The sequence below is a fragment of the Mauremys mutica genome, chromosome 1, assembly GCF_020497125.1.
Source record: "Mauremys mutica isolate MM-2020 ecotype Southern chromosome 1, ASM2049712v1, whole genome shotgun sequence".
In the NCBI taxonomy this organism is placed as follows: domain Eukaryota; kingdom Metazoa; phylum Chordata; order Testudines; family Geoemydidae; genus Mauremys; species Mauremys mutica.
Window position 1 is genome coordinate 135817210 of NC_059072.1, and position 19619 is coordinate 135836828.

The 19619-nt window shown below is 43.6% G+C and overlaps 1 protein-coding gene across 1 annotated transcript in view; it reads left to right on the forward strand.

Annotated features, from left to right (window-relative positions):
• The window catches only part of CRACR2A (calcium release activated channel regulator 2A), a 103593-nt gene that overhangs the window by 55882 nt on the left and 28092 nt on the right, over positions 1-19619 (forward strand). Inside the window, exon 9 of the mRNA XM_044983316.1 lies at positions 17363-17550. Coding sequence (XP_044839251.1) covers positions 17363-17550 — 188 coding nt within the window. The remainder of the gene's footprint in view (positions 1-17362; positions 17551-19619) is intronic.

The window sequence follows — 19619 nt, forward strand, 5'->3', positions numbered from 1 at the left end:
GCAGCATTATAAACAGGAGTGTAGATATTCCCACTCAGGTTGGAGCCCAGGATCCAAAACCAAGCTTGGAATGTCTACACTGCTATTTTTAGCCCCGCAGCCCCGAGTCAATTGATCTGGGCTTTGAGACTTGCTGCCACAGGTTTTTCTTTGCAATGTAAACATACCCTATTACTACAAATTGTAATATTTTTCTCCATTGCCTGTTGCAGCCTGTTGTGCAGTGCTGCATGCTAAATATCTGCCACATTCCACCCAAGAGGTAATTGTATTTCAGCAGTGGATTAAATGAACTGTTTCTGTCTCTGTGTGTGTGTAGGCTTATAAAGCATTTTGGGTTCTTTCAGGATGCAACTGACTATATATGTAAGCTATTATTACTCATCATTTTATAATGGTTTTATTTTAATCTTTGCTATCTTTTGCTTTTCAAGCAGATTTAGACATCTATTATCAATGAGTTACACAAAGGTTGTTCTTCGAAAGCCTTTAGCTGTGTCTTCGTCTATATATTTGTCTTCTAAACTGTTTGGTGTAAGAGCCTGGGCAAACTTGAAATCTTTATACTTGGATTTTAATCCTTGCTTACTGAGACAAAATTTACAGTGACTTCAGTGGAAGTTTTGTCTGAGTAAGGACGTCATGATTTTGACCCCAACAACTAACTGAGGAACCTGAAATGACAGTTTAATACACACACATACCAGTCCAAGAACCAGGCTGTCGAAGGATAGGATTTATTCACTACTATAAAATCCAAATGCCCCTTTTATTTTTATGGGCATGCTGTTGAAAAGAAGCCAGCCCTGGATAGACAGGATTTTCTTCTTTTATTTTTATTGTCACTGAAAGGTATATTTAGTCCGATAATAAACTGCACTTGAAACCTTTGTCATTTTAACAGCTGAGTGGTGCCCTTTGCCAGCCTAAATTATAATATGTGACTGCTCTCCAGTTGAGTAGTCTACTCAGATTTTTCCACCCAACAGCATAATTCAGTGCAGTCAGTACAGAGCTTAATGTTCACATTTATCTCTTTCCTCATGTCCAGCATTTGGGGCCCAACTCTCCTTCTTCCTTACACCTGTTTTTATAATGCTATAACATCCATGATTTTGTCAAGTTTCTCCTGATTTACATCGGCATTGGTGTAATTCAAATCAAGCCCTCAGTGTTTAATTTGTGCCTTAGTCAAATTCCTTCTCTCTTCCTCTTAAATTGAAATGGACTTTTTTGCCAATTACATTTATTTTTTGAATGAGTGATGGTAACTTTGGGTATGTCTACACTACGGGATTATTCCGATTTTACAGAAACCGTTTTTTTAAAACAGATTGTATAAAGTCGAGTGCACGCGGCCACACTAAGCACATTAATTCAGCGGTGTGCGTCCATGTACCGAGGCTAGCGTCGATTTCCAGAGCGTTGCACTGTGGGTAGCTATCCCATAGTTCCCGCAGTCTCCTCCGCCCATTGGAATTCTGGGTTGAGATCCCAATGCATGATGGGGCAAAAACAGTGTCGCAGGTGATTCTGGGTAAATGTCGTCACTCAATCCTTCCTCCGTGAAAGCAACGGCAGACAATCATTTAGCGCCCTTTTTCTCTGGATTGCCCTGGCAGACGTCATAGCATGGCAACCATGGAGCCTGTTTAGCCTTTTGTCACTGTCACCGTATGTGTACTGGATGCTGCTGACAGACGCAGTACTGCACTGCTACACAGCAGCATTCATTTGCCTTTGCAAGGTAGCAGAGACGGTTACCAGCCCTATTGCACCGTCTGCTGCTTTAGAAATTGGCAATGACGGTTACCAGTCCTTTTGTACCGTCTGCTGCTGTCATGGGTGCTCCTGGCTGGCCTCACTGAGGTCGGCCGGGGGCACATGGACAAAAATGGGAATGACTCCCCAGGTCATTCCCTTCTTTATGTTTTGTCTAAAAATAGAGTCAGTCCTGCCTAGAATATGGGGCAAGTCTACTAGAGAACCAGAGAGCACAGCCGCTCCGTGTCAGAGCCCCAGACATCCTGCAGAAATGATGAGCTGCATGCCATTCTAGGGGGTCCCCTACAACAACCCCACCCGTTGCTTCCCTCCTCCCACACCCCTCCTGGGCTACCGTGGCAGTGTCCCCCCATTTGTGTGATGAAGTAATAAAGAATGCAGGAATAAGAAACACTGACTTTTTAATGAGATAAAATGAGGGGGAGGCAGCCTCCAGCTGCTATGATAGTCCAGGCAGTACAGAATCTCCATTAGACATGAAAGGGGATTGAGGGAGGAGCTCAGCCTCCAGCTGCTATGATGAGGATGGTTACCAAGCCTTTTGCACCGTCTGCCTCTCCAGGAGAAGCTTAAAGAAGGGAATGACCGGGAGTCATTCCCATTTTTGCCCAGGCGCCCCTGGTTGACCTCACCGAGGCCAGCCAGGAGCACTCACGGGATGATGAGGACGGTTTTCAACCATTTTGTACCGTATTCCATCAGGAAAGGAAGGGGAGGGGATGCTGCTGTTCAGCGCCGCAGCACTGTGTCTACCAGCAGCATGCAGTAGACATACGGTGACACTGAAAAAAGGCGAGAAACAATTTTTTTCCTTTTTCTTTCACAGGAGGGGAGGAGGGTAAATTGACGACATATACCCTGAACCACCCGGGACAATGTTTTTGACCCTTCAGGCATTGGGAGCTCAGCCAAGAATGCAAATGCTTTTCGGAGACTGCGGGGACTGTGGGATAGCTGGAGTCCTCAGTCCCCCCTCCCTCCCTCCATGAGCGTCCATTTGATTCTTTGGCTTGCTGTTACGCTTGTCACGCAGCACTGTGTTGAGTCCCTGCTGTGGCCTCTGTCTGGAGATTTTTTCAAATGCTTTGGCATTTCGTCTTCTGGAACGGAGCTCTGATAGAACAGATTTGTCTCCCCATAAAGCGATCAGATCCAGTATCTCCCGTACAGTCCATGCTGATCAGCGCTCCATGCTGTGCAAACAGGAAATGAAATTCAAAAGTTCCTGTCTACCTGGCCAGTGCATCCAAGTTCAGATTGCTATCTACCTGGCCAGTGCATCCGAGTTCAGATTGCTGTCCAGAGCGGTCACAATGGTGCACTGTGGGATAGCGGCCCGGAGGCCAATACCGTCGAATTGCAGACACACTAACCCTAATCCGACATGGCAATACCGATTTCAGCGCTACTCTCGTCGGAGAGTACAGATATCGGTATTAAGAGCCCTTTATATCGAAACAAAGGGCTTCGTTGTGTGGACAGGTGCAGGGTTAATTCGGTTTAACGCTGCTAAATTCGGTATAAACGCGTAGTGTAGACCAGGCCTTTATTTAATTACAACATCCTTGCTGGATTATGAAAGAACCTCTTGAGAATAATACAAATTCCCTTTTCCAAACTGTATTAATTAGGTGAAGTTGTTCTTACATTTTTTTTCCCTGTAGTGTGAGGGATTGTAAAATATGTGAAAAGAAACTGCCAGCCAAGAAATGCTCAGGGCTGCTCCTACTGACTCAGCTAGATGGAGGCTCCCTTAGGGATCACTTGTCAGAGCTGCTGTCTATGGACAAGGGTGGATTAAATGCTGATCCAAACTTGTGCTGACAGGGAACCCAGAAGCCAACAGAGTGTGGCTCTGTAGATACAGAGGGGCCTATCTCCTTGCAAATGTAGGTCCAAGATCATGCTTCATGGACAGTGAGCCACTGCAAGCCAATAGATTCTTTGGCTCAGTCCCTTCTGCCAGCTGCCACCTTCTTGAATTGTCAGCATGCTCCCATCCTGCATAATTCAGGGGTGTTATCTGTAATACCCCCAAATCCATAGCAGGCTGGCATTTCAAAAAATAGGCAGCAGGGGCTCAACACAGAGACTGCTGGGCCTGCCTGGCTAATGTGTGTTTATAGGGGGGAGACAGCACAGTACTGTACTATGGCCCAGCAGAAGTCTTGCACTGGGAGAAGAAGGTAGCTGGGATCGGTGCTTGGGATAAAGGGTAGCTGAGTTTCTGCCCTGTGGGGGGTGGGGGTTGGATGGAGGGTTAGGTGGAGGTCTAGGCTGGGAAGGGGAAGGCATGTATGGATCTGATTAGGTCAGGGGTAGGTAACCTATGGCATGCGTGCCGAAGGCAGCACGTGAGCTGATTTTCAGTGGCACTCACACTGCCCGGGTCCTCGCCACCGGTCCGGGGGCTCTGCATTTTAATTTAATTAAACATCTTAAACATTTTAAAAACCTTATTCACTTTACATACAACAATAGTTTAGTTATATATTATAGACTTATAGAAAGACACCTTCTAAAAACATTAAAAAGAATTACTGGCACGCGAAACCTTAAATTAGAGTAAATAAATGAAGACTCGGCACACACTTTGGAAAGGTTGCCTACCCCTGGTTTAGGTATACAGGAGGGTAAGTTGGGGCTGGATAAGGAATAAGAGGGGGTTGTGATTAGGGAGGAAGAAGGAAATGAAGGGGATTCTGAGTTCAGAAGGAGGGAAATGTCAGCCGCTGTGTGTGTTTGAGAGGCAATTATAGGAGAACTGTTTGTGGGGCAGGGTTCCAACATTTGCTGAAGCTAGGTCTCATTTTGCCTTGAGGATACCTTCCAGTTAAGTCTTAGCTGGAGTAACAGCAGGATTTATGGTGGACCAGATTCTCAGCTCCAGTGAACCCTGACTTCATTGGACCTACACTGATTTACAACAGCTGAGACTCTGACCCAAAAATTCCTTCCACCAACTGGAAAACTTGCCTAATTAGAAGTTTCTAGTCCAATGTCTGGCCAACACTTTGCCAGGGTCATGTAAATAATTTGTGTTACTGTCAAGTATCGGAGGGGTAGCTGTGTTAGTATGGATCTGTAAAAGAAGCAAAGAGTCCTGTGGCACCTTATAGACTAACAGACGTACTGGAGCATGAGCTTTCATGGGTGAATACCCACTTTGTTGGATGAATGCATGCTCCAATACGTCTGTTAGTCTATAAGGTGCCACAGGACTCTTTGCTGCTTGTTTTACTGTGTTAGCATAAAGCTACACATTTCTGTGACATACTCACTTCTCAGTCTGATCATGTCCGATTGACCCATTTACTACCATGCAAAATTTGAACTGAATCACTCTATACTCATAGTTGTGCCATGCCCGCTAGTAATCATGTCCAAGATTAGTACCTGTGTTACTACACTATTATAGTGGGTGCTCCATAGTACCTGCTATAATTAAGTTTCCAAACCAATTACCATTGTAAACTTTTGTTTTCAGATGGTCATAACTTCCTCACATATTCACCTTTTGGCACTGAGATTCTCTATGCTTGAGCTCTGCTTGAAGCTTTTGCTATTCTCAAGCTTTTGGTATGGAGACAATTTGCATGAAAAAAAGTGTCTTATTAAAACACAGAATCATAAAAGCGTAGGGCTGGAAGGAACCTCAAGAGCTCAGGTAGACGAGCCCCTTGCACTGAGGCAGGAACAAGTAAACCTAGACCATCCCTGACAGGTGTTTGCCTAACCTGTTCTTGAAAATCTCCTGTGATGGGGATTCCACAACCTCCCTTGGAAGCCTATTCCAGGGCTTAACTACCCTTATAGTTATAACGTTTTTCCTAATATCAAACCTAACTCTAACCTTTTGCTGCAGATTAAGTCCATTACTTCTTGTCCTACCTTCAGCAGATGTGGAGAACAACTGATCACTATCCTCTTTATAACAGCCTTTAATATATGCAAAGACTATCAGCTCCCCCTCAGTCTTCCTTTCTCAAAACTAAACATACCCATTTTTAACCTTCCCTCACAGATCAGGTTTTCTAAACCCTTTATCATTTTTGTCACTCTCCTTTGCACTCTCTCCAGTTTGTCCACATCCTCCCCAAAGTGTGGTGCTCAGAAATGGACACAGGCCTCTCCGATCTGAGTAGAGAGGGACTGTAAGCTCCTGTGTCTTACATATGACACTCTTGTTAATACACCCCAGAATGATATTAGCCTTTTTCTGAACTGCATCACATTGTTGACTGTGTGTGATCCGCTATAACACCCCCACCCCGTCACAGCTCCTTTTCAGCTGTACTGTTGCCTAACCAGTTATTTCCCATATTGTAGCTGTGCTTTTGATGTTTACTATCTAAATATAGTACTTTGCATTTGTCTTTATTGAATTTATCTTGCTGAAATCAGATCAATTCTCTAATTTGTCAAGGTGATTTTGAATTATAATTCTGTCCTCCACAATGCTAGCAACCCTTCCCATCTTTTATAAGCATACTCTACATTCCATTATCCAAGTCATTAATGAAAATATCAAATAGTACGGGAGCCAGGACTGACCTCTGCAGGATCCCACTAGATACATCTTCCAAGTTTGACAGGGAACCATTGACAACTGCTGTTTGAGTTCAGTCTTTCAACCACTAGTTTGCTTATGAGACTGTCATGTGGAACTGTGTCAAAAGCCTTACTACAATCAAGATATATCATGTCTACAGCTTCCCACCCCCATCCACTAGACCAATAACACTGTCAAAGAAGGAAATTAGGTTGGTTTGGCATGATTTATTCATGACAAATTCATGTTGGCTATTACATATTATCTGTTATCCTCTAGGTGGTTACAGCTTGATTGTTTAATAATTTGTTCCAGTATCATTTCAGGTATTGAAGTTAGGCAGACAGGTTCATAATTCCCCAGGTCCTCTTTGTTCCCCTTTTTAAAGACGGTACTATGTTTGCCCTTCTTCAGTCCTCTGGGACTCACAAGTCCTCCATGAGTTCTCAAAAATCATTGCTAACTGTTCCAAGATGCTTCAGCTAGTTCCTTAGGTGTCCTAGGGTATAAGTCATCGGGCCCTACTGACTTGAATACATCTAACTCATCTGAATATTCTTTAACCTGTTCTTTCCCTGTTTTGGCTTGCGTTCCTGTCCTTTTGTTGTTCCTTCTTCCTTGTCTGGTCACAATGTAAAGACTGAAGCAAAACAGGCATTAAACACCACACCTCAGCCTTATTTATGTTGTCTCCTGAAAGAAAGAAAAAATGCCTTAACATCGAGGATGGGAGACCACCGCTGGTGTGTGTGTTGGGGGGGACCTTGGACGCCACAATTTTGGAGTCTTTCAGCAGTTTTTTCCACATTCTTCAATATTCTGCAAATTTTAACGTTTCATTTTAAAAAAAGTAAGTTTCTAGGCCAGATTCACGGATGAATTCTGGCTCCTTTTTGCTGCTCTGATAATGCAAAGCAGTCAAAGCCCCAGTTTAACCAGCCAGTTATAGTGGGTTTACCACTGTTTTGCATCTCTGAAATGGTGCAAAGCAGTTTGTGAGATGTGTTTTTCACACAATGCATAACTAAACCGTGGAACTCATTGCCTTATGAGGGCCAAAAGTATACCTGGCTTCGAAAAAGGACTGGATAAGTTCATGGAGGATAGAATTAGCCAAGATGGTTAATGATGTAGCCCTGTTTGGGGTGACTCCAAACCTCTGACCACCAGAAGCAGGGAGTGGAAGATGGGTGGATCACTCCATAATTGGCCTGTTCTGTATGCTGTCCCTGAAGCTCCAGTACAGGCCACTGTTAGAGACAGGACACTGGGTAAAGTGGACCATGGTCAGACCCAGTATGGTAGCTCTTATATACTTAGAGTCAGGAGCAGCGGAAGCTTCCTAAAAGTGTAGGGGGCTACCGGAGCCTGAACTGGGGCCCCTTCCCCCATGCCACTCCTTCCCCTAAAGACACTGCCCCCACACTGCCCCTTCCCCATACTTCCCACCCCCACACCACTCCTTCTCCCCGAGCCCCCGCCCTCATGCTGCCCCTTCTCCCTGAGGTCCCTTCCTCACACGGCCCCTTCTCCCTGAGGCCCCACCCTCATGCCGCCCATTCTCCTTAGCCCCCACCCTCGCAATGCCCCTTCCCCGAGGCCCCCCTCCTGCACCACCTCTTTCCCACAAGGCCCCCCCCACTCACCCCTCTCTGCCCCCCCCCATCGCTCACCCTTATGGCCAGTTAAAAGTGGGAGGGCCATGGACCTCTGGCCCCGCCTGTTCCAGCACCCCCACTTAGAGTATTCCAGGCCCTCTGTGTTTTCTCATTCCAGAAATACAGCACAGTCAATATAACAATAAGCTCCATTACATTCATCTCAATGGGGTGTGAATGTTCAAGCTCAATTTTGAACATCCAAATGCTCAAACTGTTAACTACAGGAAAAATGTTCTCCCTCTCTTTATTTGCGTAAAACATGAATTTACATTAAAAACCCCCAACCAAACCCCAAACAAAACCAAGCCCTTACTTTAGTGCAGTGTTATGATTGTATAATTAAAATCACAAAATGTTAGGAAATGCAAAAGTTAAAGGTCCACCAGTAATCTTAACTGATATTTGTTCCATATTTAAGTTTGGCAAAATTATAAGCAACTGAAAACAGGGTCTTATAAAAGAAAGTTTTGAGCTACCTGTGCTACCTGTAACACTGGCATTCAGTATTATCTATTCCTGCTTCCTAGTTGTTATATCACCATTGTTATATTATAAAATGTAAAAAAGTATGCAAGATGCTCAGTGCAGCCAAATTAATGTTAGCAATGTGAGTTATCATTGCTGTTGTAATCTCACTTTTTTGCAATCTTGATTTTCCATGATTACATTTTTGCCTGTAATCCAGCAATGTCATTTTTAATCAAAACCAATTCTACCCACCAAGTTAATACACATCTTTCTATCATGTTGTGGTGTTTGGTGGGAGGCACAGTGATTAATGCCGCAGCCCAGTGGTTCTCAACCCACAGTCTGTGAGCGGCTCATGACCCAATCAGCACACAGCTGCAGCCCATGTAAGATCCTCAGGGTCATACAGGTAGTATATATATTGTGTGTATGCAGCCCACATAACACATAGAGAGCTGCATATGCAGCCCACACTGGTGAATAGGTTGAGAACCACTGTGTGTAGGCTTTCCTCTACTGAGACAAGAGCCAGTTCTGATTGCGATTCAATTCACAAGCAGAGCTGAGTGAATATGGCAAAACATTATCCGTGAGTATTCACGCGAATGTGCCAGTGAGTTTGCTTGGGCTGTGCTTGTGTTTCTTTCCTGTTTGCTCTTTGGGTGAAATTCACCCCAGTCCCACTTTCATGGGATTTCAGTCAGGGACAGATGTAACCTCCCAGTTCAATGGGTGCACTCTACTGGAGTCAAGCAGAGCACTGATCACTCTGAGCAGCACCATTTGCCCTGGCACTGGATCCCTAATCCTGGCCCAGTGTGGCAGGAATGCTGGGACGGGGAGGAAGAGGGGCTAGAGAGTGAGCTTTCTCCCCACCCCCTGCCTGCTCCACTTTCACTCCACAGCAGTGGCTCCTGTCTCGCAGGGCTGGGCCCAGCTCCCCACTCCAGGTTTTGAGACCTGGCGCATGGGGTCACAGCGCCACTCAGGTTTGGCCTCTGGGTTTCATCATTTCTGTGGGTGCAATTGAATCCATGTACCCTTGGTAAAGCCACCCCTGATTGACGTGTTGAATAGGCCTTGTGCTTGCCCTCCGTGCAGGGATGTGAACAGTCACACAGTCTTGCTTTACTGGCAAGAATCTCATGGAAAGCAAATCTGAAACTTGCTCTCTTGTGCATGTGCAAGGGGGGGATAGCTCAGTAGTTTGAGCATTGGCCTGCTAAACCCAGAGTTGTGAGCTCAATCCTTGAGGGGGCCATTTAGACAACTGGGGTAAAAATCAGTCTGGGGATTGGTCCTACTTTGAGCAGGGGGTTGGACTAGATGACCTCCTGAGGTCCCTCCCCACCCTGATAGTCTATGTGCACTGGAAATGTTACATTTTACATGGGACAGGACACTGCTGTGGGCCAGGCTACCCAAAACCATATGCCAAAACCCTAACTATTCTATTTATATATCTGCCCAGCCTTGTAATACCTGAGCACCTGGTAGAGAGCCAATAATACAAGCAGACACTCCACAGCCAGGACTGCATGCTCAGAGGCAAATGCAATTACTTTATTACTGACCGCAACGATGACAGTGCAAAGATACCCTGTTCTGTATCCCTAACAGGAAAAGACAGACCAGCAAATGAAATGTATTTGGTCCTGATTTTTCACAGTAGCTGAGTTGCCATTGACTTCAGTGGGAGCTGTGAGTGCTCAGTAATTCTGAAAATCCAGGCTCTTAATGCATTTTGAATGGGACAGGGCACTATGCACCATAGAAAGGGAATGGTGTTCCTTTAACTTCTCACCAGAGCTCTGGTACAGAAGCAATTAATTAAGGCAAGGATCTGACTGCACCATCTACAAATAGGACCACATGTGCAATTACTTGGTGGGAATATGAAGGAGAGGAAATAAATTTCAGCTGTTCACCCAGACAATACCTTTTACACAAGCCTAATTTTTCTAGGTGGAAATGGACCTGTGTCAGGAAAGAAACGGTATGAGCATTTCTAAAATTCCTTTATCATGCTATTCTGCTAACTCTGCCAAAACTGCTCCTCTCCCTGAGAGAACATAAGAACACAAGTCTGGCCATACTTGGTCAGACCAATGGTCCATCTAGCCCAGTATTGTCTTCCAACAGTTGCTAGTGCCAGATGCTTCAGAGGGAATGAACAGAACAGTGCAAGAGGTTTAGGGGTACTCAGAGCATGTGGTTGCATCTCTGACCATCTTGACTAATATCCATTGATGGACCTATCCTCCAGGAACTTATCTAATTTTTTTGTGAACCCTGTTATATTTTTGGCCTTCACAACATCCCTTGGCAATAAGTTTCACAGCTGACTGTGTGTTGTGTGAAGATGTACTTGCTGCTGTTTGTTTTAAATCTGCTGCCTATTAATTGCTATCTCTAAGTAAAACTTTTGATACTGTCTCACATGACCTTCCCATAAACAAATTAGAGAAATATAGCCTTGATGAACCTACTATAAAGTGGGTTCATTACTGGCTGGAAACAAGTACTCAGAGAGCAGTTATCAATGGTTCACAATTGCCTCAAAGAGCATATCAAGTGGGTTCCTGTAGGGATCTGTCCTGGGTCTTATTAATATCATCATCAATTATTTAAATGACACAGAGAGTACTCTTACAACATTTTCAGACTATATCAAGCTGGGAGGGGTTACTAGCACATTGGAAGGCAGAATTAGAATTCCAAATGATCTTAACAAACTGGAGACATGGTGTGAAATAAATAGGATGAAATTCAATAAGACAAATGCAAACTACTACACTTAGGAAGAAATTATCAATTGCATAAATACAAAATGGGAAATGACTGTTTAGGAAGGAGTACTGCAGAAAGGGATCTGGAAGTTATAGTGGATCACAAACTAAATATGGGTCATCAATGTAATACTGTTGCAAAAAAAAGTGAACATTTTTCTGGGATGTATAATTGGGAGTGTTGTAAGCAAGACACAAGAAGTAATTCTTTTGCTTTACTCAGCACTGATAAGGCATTAACTGGAGTAGTGTGTCCACTTCTGGGCACCACATTTTGGAAAAGATGGACAAATTGGAGAAAGTACGGAGAGCAACAAAAGTGATTAAAGGTGTAGAACACATAAACTGCCAGGAAAGATTTAAAAAAATGGGTTTGTTTAGTTTGAACCAGAGAAGACAGAGGTGGGACATAATAACTGTCTTCAAGTATGTAAAAGTTTGTTATAAAGAGGAGGGTGATAAATTGTTCTCCTTAACAACTGAGGGCAGGACAAGAAGTAATGGGCATAAACTGTAGGAAGGGAGATTTAAGTTAGATTTAGGAAACACTTTCTAACTATCAGGGTAGTTAAGCTCTTGAACAAATTACCTAGGGAGGATGTGGACTCTCCATCACTGAAGGTTTTTAATAAGAAGTTAGACAAACACCTGTCAGAGATGGTCTAGGTCAGAGGTGGGCAAACTTTTTGGTCTGAGAGCCACATCTGGGTGGGGAAATTGCATTCAGGGCCATGAATGTAGTTCTGGGGCAGGGGGTGGGATGCAGGAGGGAGTGTAGGGTGTATGAGGGGGTGCAGGGTGTACGAGGGGCAAGGGGTTGGGGCAGAGGAGGGGTGCGGGGTGTATGAGGGGGCTCAGGTAAAGGGGTTGGGGTACGGAGTGTGGGAGGGGCTCAGGGCAGGGGTGCAGGGAGGACTGTGGGAGAGGGCTCAGGGCAGGAGGTTAGGGTGCAGGCACGGTGCGGCAGGGGGCTCAGGGCAGGGAGTCGGGGTGTGGGGTGCAGGTGGCATTTGGGCTGTGGGATCTGGCAGGTCCGGGATGGCAGCGGCGTGCACTGGGGCCAGGGCAGGCTCCCTGCCTGCCTGCTCTGGCCCTGCGCCGCTCCCGGAAGCAGCCGGAACCACGTCCCTGTGGCCCCTGGAGGAGGGGGAGCAGAGGGCTCCACTCACTACCCTCGCCTGTGGGTACCTCCCCCGAAGCTCCCATTGGTCACAGTTCCCCATTCCCGACCAATGGGAGCTGCAGGGGGCGGTGCCTGCAGGCGAGGGCAGCATGCAGAGCCCTCTGCCCCCAGGGGCCGCAAGGACATGGTGCCAGCCACTTTTGGGAGAGGCACAGGGCCTGCGGTGCCACAGGGATGGCAATCCCATGAGCCAAATCCAAAGCCCTGATTGGCTGGATCCGGTCCACGGGCCATAGTTTGCCCGCCCCTGGTCTAGATAATACTTAGTCCTGTCCTAGATTTCTATCATTCATTAGGTGACCCTTGGTTCTTGTGTTATATGAAGGAGTAAATAACACGTCTCTATTCACTTTCTCCATACCAGGCATTATTTTATAAACCTCTGTCATAACTCCCTTAGTCATCTCTTTTCTAAGCTCAGTAGTCCAAGTCTTTTTAATCTCTCCTCACATGGAAGCCATTCCATACCCCTAATAATTTTTGTTGCCTTTTCCAATTCTAATATACCCTTTTTGAGGTGGGGTGACAAGAACTGCAAGCAATAATCAAAGTGTGGGCATACCTTGGATTTATGTAGTGCCATTATGATATTTTCTGTTTTATTATATACTTCTTTACTCATGGTTCCTAACATTCTATTAGCTATTTCTCACTGGCGCTGCATAATCAGCAGATGTTTTCAGAGAACTATCCACAATGATTCCAAGATCTCTTTCCTGAGTGGTAACAGCTAATTTAGAACTCATTGTTTGGTATGTATATTTGGGATTATTTTTTTCCAATGTGCATTATTTTGCACTTATTAACACTGAATATCATCTGCCATTTTGTTTCTCACTCAGTTTAGTGAAATCCCCTTGTAACTCTTCACAGTCAGCTTTAGGCTTAGCTATTTTGAATAATTTAGCATTGTCTGCAAACTTTGCCATCTCACTATTTACCCCTCTTTTCAGATCCTTTATGAATATATTGAACAGCACTAGTCCCAGTAAAGATTCTTGGGGTACCCCACTATTTATCTCTTTCCATTGTGAAACTGTCATTTATCCCTACCCTTTGTTCCTATCTTTTAACCAGTTACTGATCCATGAGAGGACCTTCCCTCTTATCCTATGACTGCTTACTTTGCTTAAGAGCCTTTGATGAGGGACCTTGTCCAAGGCTTTCTGAAAATCTAAGTAAACTGCATCAACCGGATCACTCTTGTCCACATACTTGTTGACCTCTCTGAGAATTCTAATAGATTGGTGAGGCATATTTTCCCTTACAGAAGCTGTGCTGGCTCTTCCCCAACATATCGTTTTCATCTATGTGTCAGATAATTCTGTTCATTACTATAGATTCAACTGGTACTGAAGTTAGTCTTACCGGTCTGTAATTGCCAGGAGAGCATCTGGAGCCTTTTGTAAAAAATCAACATTATATAAGCTATCCTCCAGTCATCTGGTGCGCAGGCTAATTTAAGTGATACGTTACATACTACAATTAGTAGTTCTGCAGTTTCATATTTGAGTTCCTTCAGAACTCTTGGGTGAATACCATCTGGTCCTGGTGACTTAGTACTGTTTAATTTGTCAATTTATTCCAAAACTACTTCTATTAATACCTCAATCTGGGACAGTTCCTCAGATTTGTCACCTAAAAAAATAGTGTGAGAATCTCCTTCACATACTCTGTGTGAAGACCGATGCAAATAATTCATTTAGCTTTTCTGCCATAGGCTTGTCTTCCTTCAGTGCTTCTTTAACACCTTAGTTGTTCAGTGGCCCCACTGATTGTTTCCTGCTTCTGATGTACTTCAAAAATTTTTGCTCTTTAGTTTTTGTGGCTTTTGCTAGTTGTTCTTCAAATTCTTTTTTGGCCTGCCTAATTATACTTTTACACTTGACTTTGCCAGAGTTTATGCTCCTTTCTATTTTCCTCAGTAGGATATGACATCTACTTTTTAAAGGAGGCCTTTTTATCTCTAACCTCCTCTTTTACTCTGTTTAGCCACAGGGGCATTTTTTTTGGTCTTCTTACTTGGGGGGCGGACTGTCATATATTTAGTTTGAGCCCTTATTATGATGTTTAAAAATAGTGTCCATGCAGGCTGCAGGCATTTCACTCTTGTGACTATTCCTTTTAATTTCCATTTAACTACTTTCCTCACTTTGTGTAGTTCCCATTTTTGAAGTTAAATGCTCATGTGATGAATTTCTCTGACATTTCTCCCCACCGAGAATGTTAAATTTAATGATATTATAGCTGCTATTACTAAGCAGTTCAGCAATATTCAGCTTTTGGACTAGATCCTTTGCACCATTTAGGACTAAATCAAGACTTGCCTCTCCCCTGGGGAGTTCCAAGTTAGCTGCTCCAAGAAGCAGTTATTAATGGCATCTAGAAATTTATCTCTGCATCCTGTCCTGAGATAACATGTACCCAGTCAATCTGTGGGTAGCTGAAATCCCCCATTATTACTGGGTTTTCTGTTTTAGTAGCCACTCTAATCTCCCTGAGCATTTCACAATCACCATTCTGGTCAAGTGGTCAGTAGTTTATTCCTACTGCTATACTTTTTTTATCTAAGCATGGAACTCCTATCCATAGAGATTCTATGGTACAGTTTGGTTCATTTAAGATTTTTACTATATTTGACTATATTATTTCTTTCACATATAGTGACACTCCCCCACCAGTGCAACCTACTCTGTCGTTCTTATATATTGTGTACCCATGTGACAGGGTCAGGCCAGATGGCTACAAGAGAGTGGTCGAAGGTAGATACATTAGCTCCAGGTTAAGCAGGTCCCTTTTCCTTGGGTAAGATAACAGGGACTATTCCAGAACCCTCAGGAACTTTCTAGAACTAATTAAGGCAGGCAGGCTAATTAGGATACCAGTAGCCAATTGGGAAGTTACTAGAATTAATTAAAGCTAATCAGGATACCTGGTATAAAAAGGCTCTCACTCCAGTTAGTGAGGTATGCGTAAGGAGCTGGGAGTGAGAGGATGTGCTGCTGGAGGACTGAGGAGTACAAGTGTTAACAGACATCAGGAGGAAGGTCCTGTGGTGAGGACAAAGAAGGTGTTTGGAGGAGGCCATGAGGAAGTAGCCTTGGGAATTGTAGCTGTCATGTAGCTGTTCCAGAAGGCACTCTAGACAGCTGCAGTCCACAGGGCCCTGGTAGAGGGTGGGCCCAAGTTCCCCCAAAACCTCCCAACTCTTGATCCAACACAGGAAGATCTCTGAGGCTAGCAAAATCTACCAATAAGTGCAGGACCCACCAAGGCAGAGGAAGAACTTTATCACACTTGGTATTACCATGTCCCACTGCTTATCAGCATTCCACCAAGTTTCTGTAATGCCTATTATATCAAAATCCTCATTTAACACCAGGCACTCAAGTTCACACATCTTAGTATTTAAACTTTTAGCATATGTATACAAGCATTTAGAAAATATGTCACTATTTACTGTACCAATGTATCAAAAGCTTCAAGCCTTTGCTTAATTATGAAAGTTTCCCTCATTCACCCAGGGAAAGAAAGCAATGCCTTGTAACTTGTGTGATCAAAACTAAACAATGTAGCTCAACTTTCAATGGTCAGGTAATAGATACTCCTGGTGAACTGTTTGTGAGCCATCTGAAGAAACCCTGGCGTAGTTGTTTACACTCAGCAGGGACCCATGGTTGGAACAATAGAAGTGTTCAAGGCTGAGGTACAAGTTGGTAGAGGAACTAGGCAAAATTTTCTGGACAAATAGTCTTAGGTCAACTAAAACTATTCTTAAATTTGAGTCAAATTCAGCAGATTTCAGCCAGGAAAAGAAAAATCCAGAAAGCGAAATTGTTTCATTCTATAGAAACAAATGTTTCTGGATTTTTTTTGGTTTAGCCACTGAACTGGAAAATCAATTATTCATTTAGCTCTAATTGGCAGAGCTGTGTAGGTAAAGCTGCCCACTCTGTCCCAGGAGCTGTCGGTCTCTGCCTTCCATGAGCACAAAAATTCAGAGACATACAGAATTTGTGTTCCAGTCCTTTCGTTCTCTGTGTGTCTGTCTCAAAGATTGATCTAATGTCACTTTAAAGCTTGCAATGCACTTGACGTCCTTTAAAAAACTTGTTTGTTAACAACACAACACAAGAAGAGCTTTTATGTATTTCTAGATGGCATTTGCTGTCTATAATTTTAGTTCATCATCCCTTTTCCCCCACATCTTTCTCCTCCCCTGCTGTCACAGTTAGATGCTCTACCACACTAGGGGCCTTTTGTACCACTGGACCAGCACAAAGGGGCTGTAAACTGACCAGATCAACCCAGATGGGAATTCTCCTGGTGTGAGGGAGTCCCCAGTGGTGAAGAGCTGGTGTAGTCAGCTGTAATTCTAACCCCCCAAGCCCTAGTGTAGGGGGTGAGCACCTCTGAGGTGGTTGTAAAAACTAAGGCAGGGCCGAGGTCAGCATAGAACTAGTCCCGCAATCACCCTCTTCAAACCCTCCCCAACTCCATCAGCTGCAGCCAGAGCTTACTGAGCACACCGACAATCTAGCCCTCAATATTGCTAAGTAGATATTACATGTATTAACAGGTCCCATCTCCTAACATAAAATAAATACACGCTGCATTCAAAAAACCATGGACCAAACAAAGTTGCTACCCTGGCTCTCTGAACCTACTTTACCATTGCTGTTTCATCCAGGCAGTAGCAGGTTGAACCAGTGTGCTACTCTTTTATACACACTAGGAGCTACTGTTACCTTCTTATCAAATTTTGTGCATTCTTTTCTTGCCTCCACTTTGGAGAATGAGTATAATTTTAAATGGGTTCATTTAGGTTTTAAAATTTAAAAGCCTTCTTAACGCCAAGCTAAAATATCTCAGTGAATCAGAGGCATTTTTTCTTTTCCTTTTCTTCCCCTCCCACTACCTCTAGCTGGAGGGTCAGTGTAAGGAACTCCACAATGACAAACAGGAGACCAAAGTGGAGAACACCAAGCTGAAGCTAACAAACCAAGAGCTGCTGCAGGAACTGGAGCGAACGTCCCAGGAGTTAATAGTCGCCCAGCAACAATTACAGATGCTCCAGGAAGAGGCTTCAAGACTACACGAAGAAAAAGAAATGTAAGTGACAGCTGCCTGTGGCACCAGTATGCTTGCTTGAAGTGACAGCAAGCCTGATTCTCCACGTGCACAGCACCTTGTGGAGGGACTTTAACACCTGTCCAAAATGCATGTGATGCTGATGGAGTAATATGTGAGGTCGGACCAATGCAAGAACTACAAACTTGGTTACATAAGATTGTCCATAGCCATAGCAGGCTCTTGTATCCCTGCTTTACCCTGTTTACATTTTTCACATAAGGTGTTAATGTACCTTGCTTCAAAGTGGTTAATGACAACTCTGCAGCCACCTTGCAGTGCTGTGGGCTGTTGCTTCCCAGTTGCTGGGTATTGACCTGACATACTGTCAAGTTTGACTTCAGTGTGTTTTTATATCATTTGTATTAGTCATCTTAAGAACGAGATTGACTTTAGCTAACCATACAATATGGTCTTGGATATTCTCAAGTTGACCATACGTATGAGATGCTCAGACCAATTCAGTTGAGCTTCTATGAGAATGCTTTGAATGCCAGACATCCAACAGTGACTGAGAATTGTAAAAGCACTACCGAAACAACAAAAGTTTTACACCTGTTTTGAACTCACTCTTTTCACCAGCTACATATAGTGACTACAAAAGGTGGTAGAGAATCATTTCCACTTTTTGTACCATGTTTATTTAAATATTACCTGTATTTTGCTTTAAGGAAGCAAATTCTTAGTGCTTTGTACTAAAATAAACAACATTAATAGTATTGCACACCACAACATCGTGAACCAGATCCTGAGCTGTGCCAGCTGCACAAGAAGAGGTGGGCAAAACTGTCATTTGTTTCTTGATTTTCTTGATTCCAGAGGAGCAGAACGAGGCCTGTGCAACACTTAAGTCCATTTAAAGGAATATTTATTAGAGCTGGTGAAAAAATTTCCACTGAAACTATTTTTCAACAGAAAATTGGCTTTTTCAATTAAGCAGAATTATCATGAAAAGTACCTGCTTTCTGAAGAAAAGTTCAATCTTTCATTAAAACAAACCAGAAGACCTGAAAGCCAAAAAGTATTTTTTTGGCTGATAACCAAAATATCCCTGCTTAAATTGAATTGAGAAATGCCTTTGGTTCCCCATGGGAATTGTAGTTTGTCTGCCTCAGGAGACCATTCTCCTCTAGTGGTTGGATTTTTTGTTCATACTACATTTCCCATGATTCATCATGGCTATGGGACTACCATGATGCACCACCTTCCCTAATCAAGAGAGGAGACCATGGTGGAACATGCAAAATTTAGTCCAACCAGCAAGCTCAGCCTATAGAGGAAAATGAAAGCATGAGGCACTGGAACTGCAGTTCCCACGAGATATTGTGGCAGTATTTCAGAATTTCTCTTTTCAGCTGAAATATTTTGGATTTCAATTTTTTGCATAAAACTCAAAATTTTCTGTGGGGAAAAACGTTTTCCAGCCAGGCCTAATATTTAGGGGATGGAAATTGGACTGAAGTGAAACACAAGTCTTGTGTTGTCCCTCTGCAGTGGAGTAATTATACCTTAATGCTGGAATTTTCAGAAGGGTTCAGATTTTTACCATTAGGGCCAGATTTTCAAGAGTTTAGCTTCCATACGGGTACCTAAAACCACCCTAAGTGTCACAGTAGGAGCAGCTGGGTGCTGAGTACTTTTTTGAAAGTCTGGTCCCAACTGCAGATCCTGAGCACTTGAAAATCTGGCCCTAAATGAAGGCCAGCTACAGGCCTCAAATTCTCTTTCCATGAGCATTTATTCCTAATGAGTCTTACCTCTCACTAATATTCATGAAAAACAATCAGAGAAAGTGTGCACATTGCTAACCTGAATTGGATTCAGAATTAGCAAAAGTTTCATGACTATTTCTCCCCGAAATCCAATCATTTCAGCTGCAGATATGTAACTCGGTGCCAGGAACTGGAGAACTCAGCACCTCTCAGGGAGGGGCATCATCTTGGACTAAATAATGTTTCCTCTCTTCAGAAGGCCATTGGCCCAAACTCTACATAGCTATTGCTAATTTAATCTGTTTTGAACATATGAGGAATATTCCTTTGACTATAGCC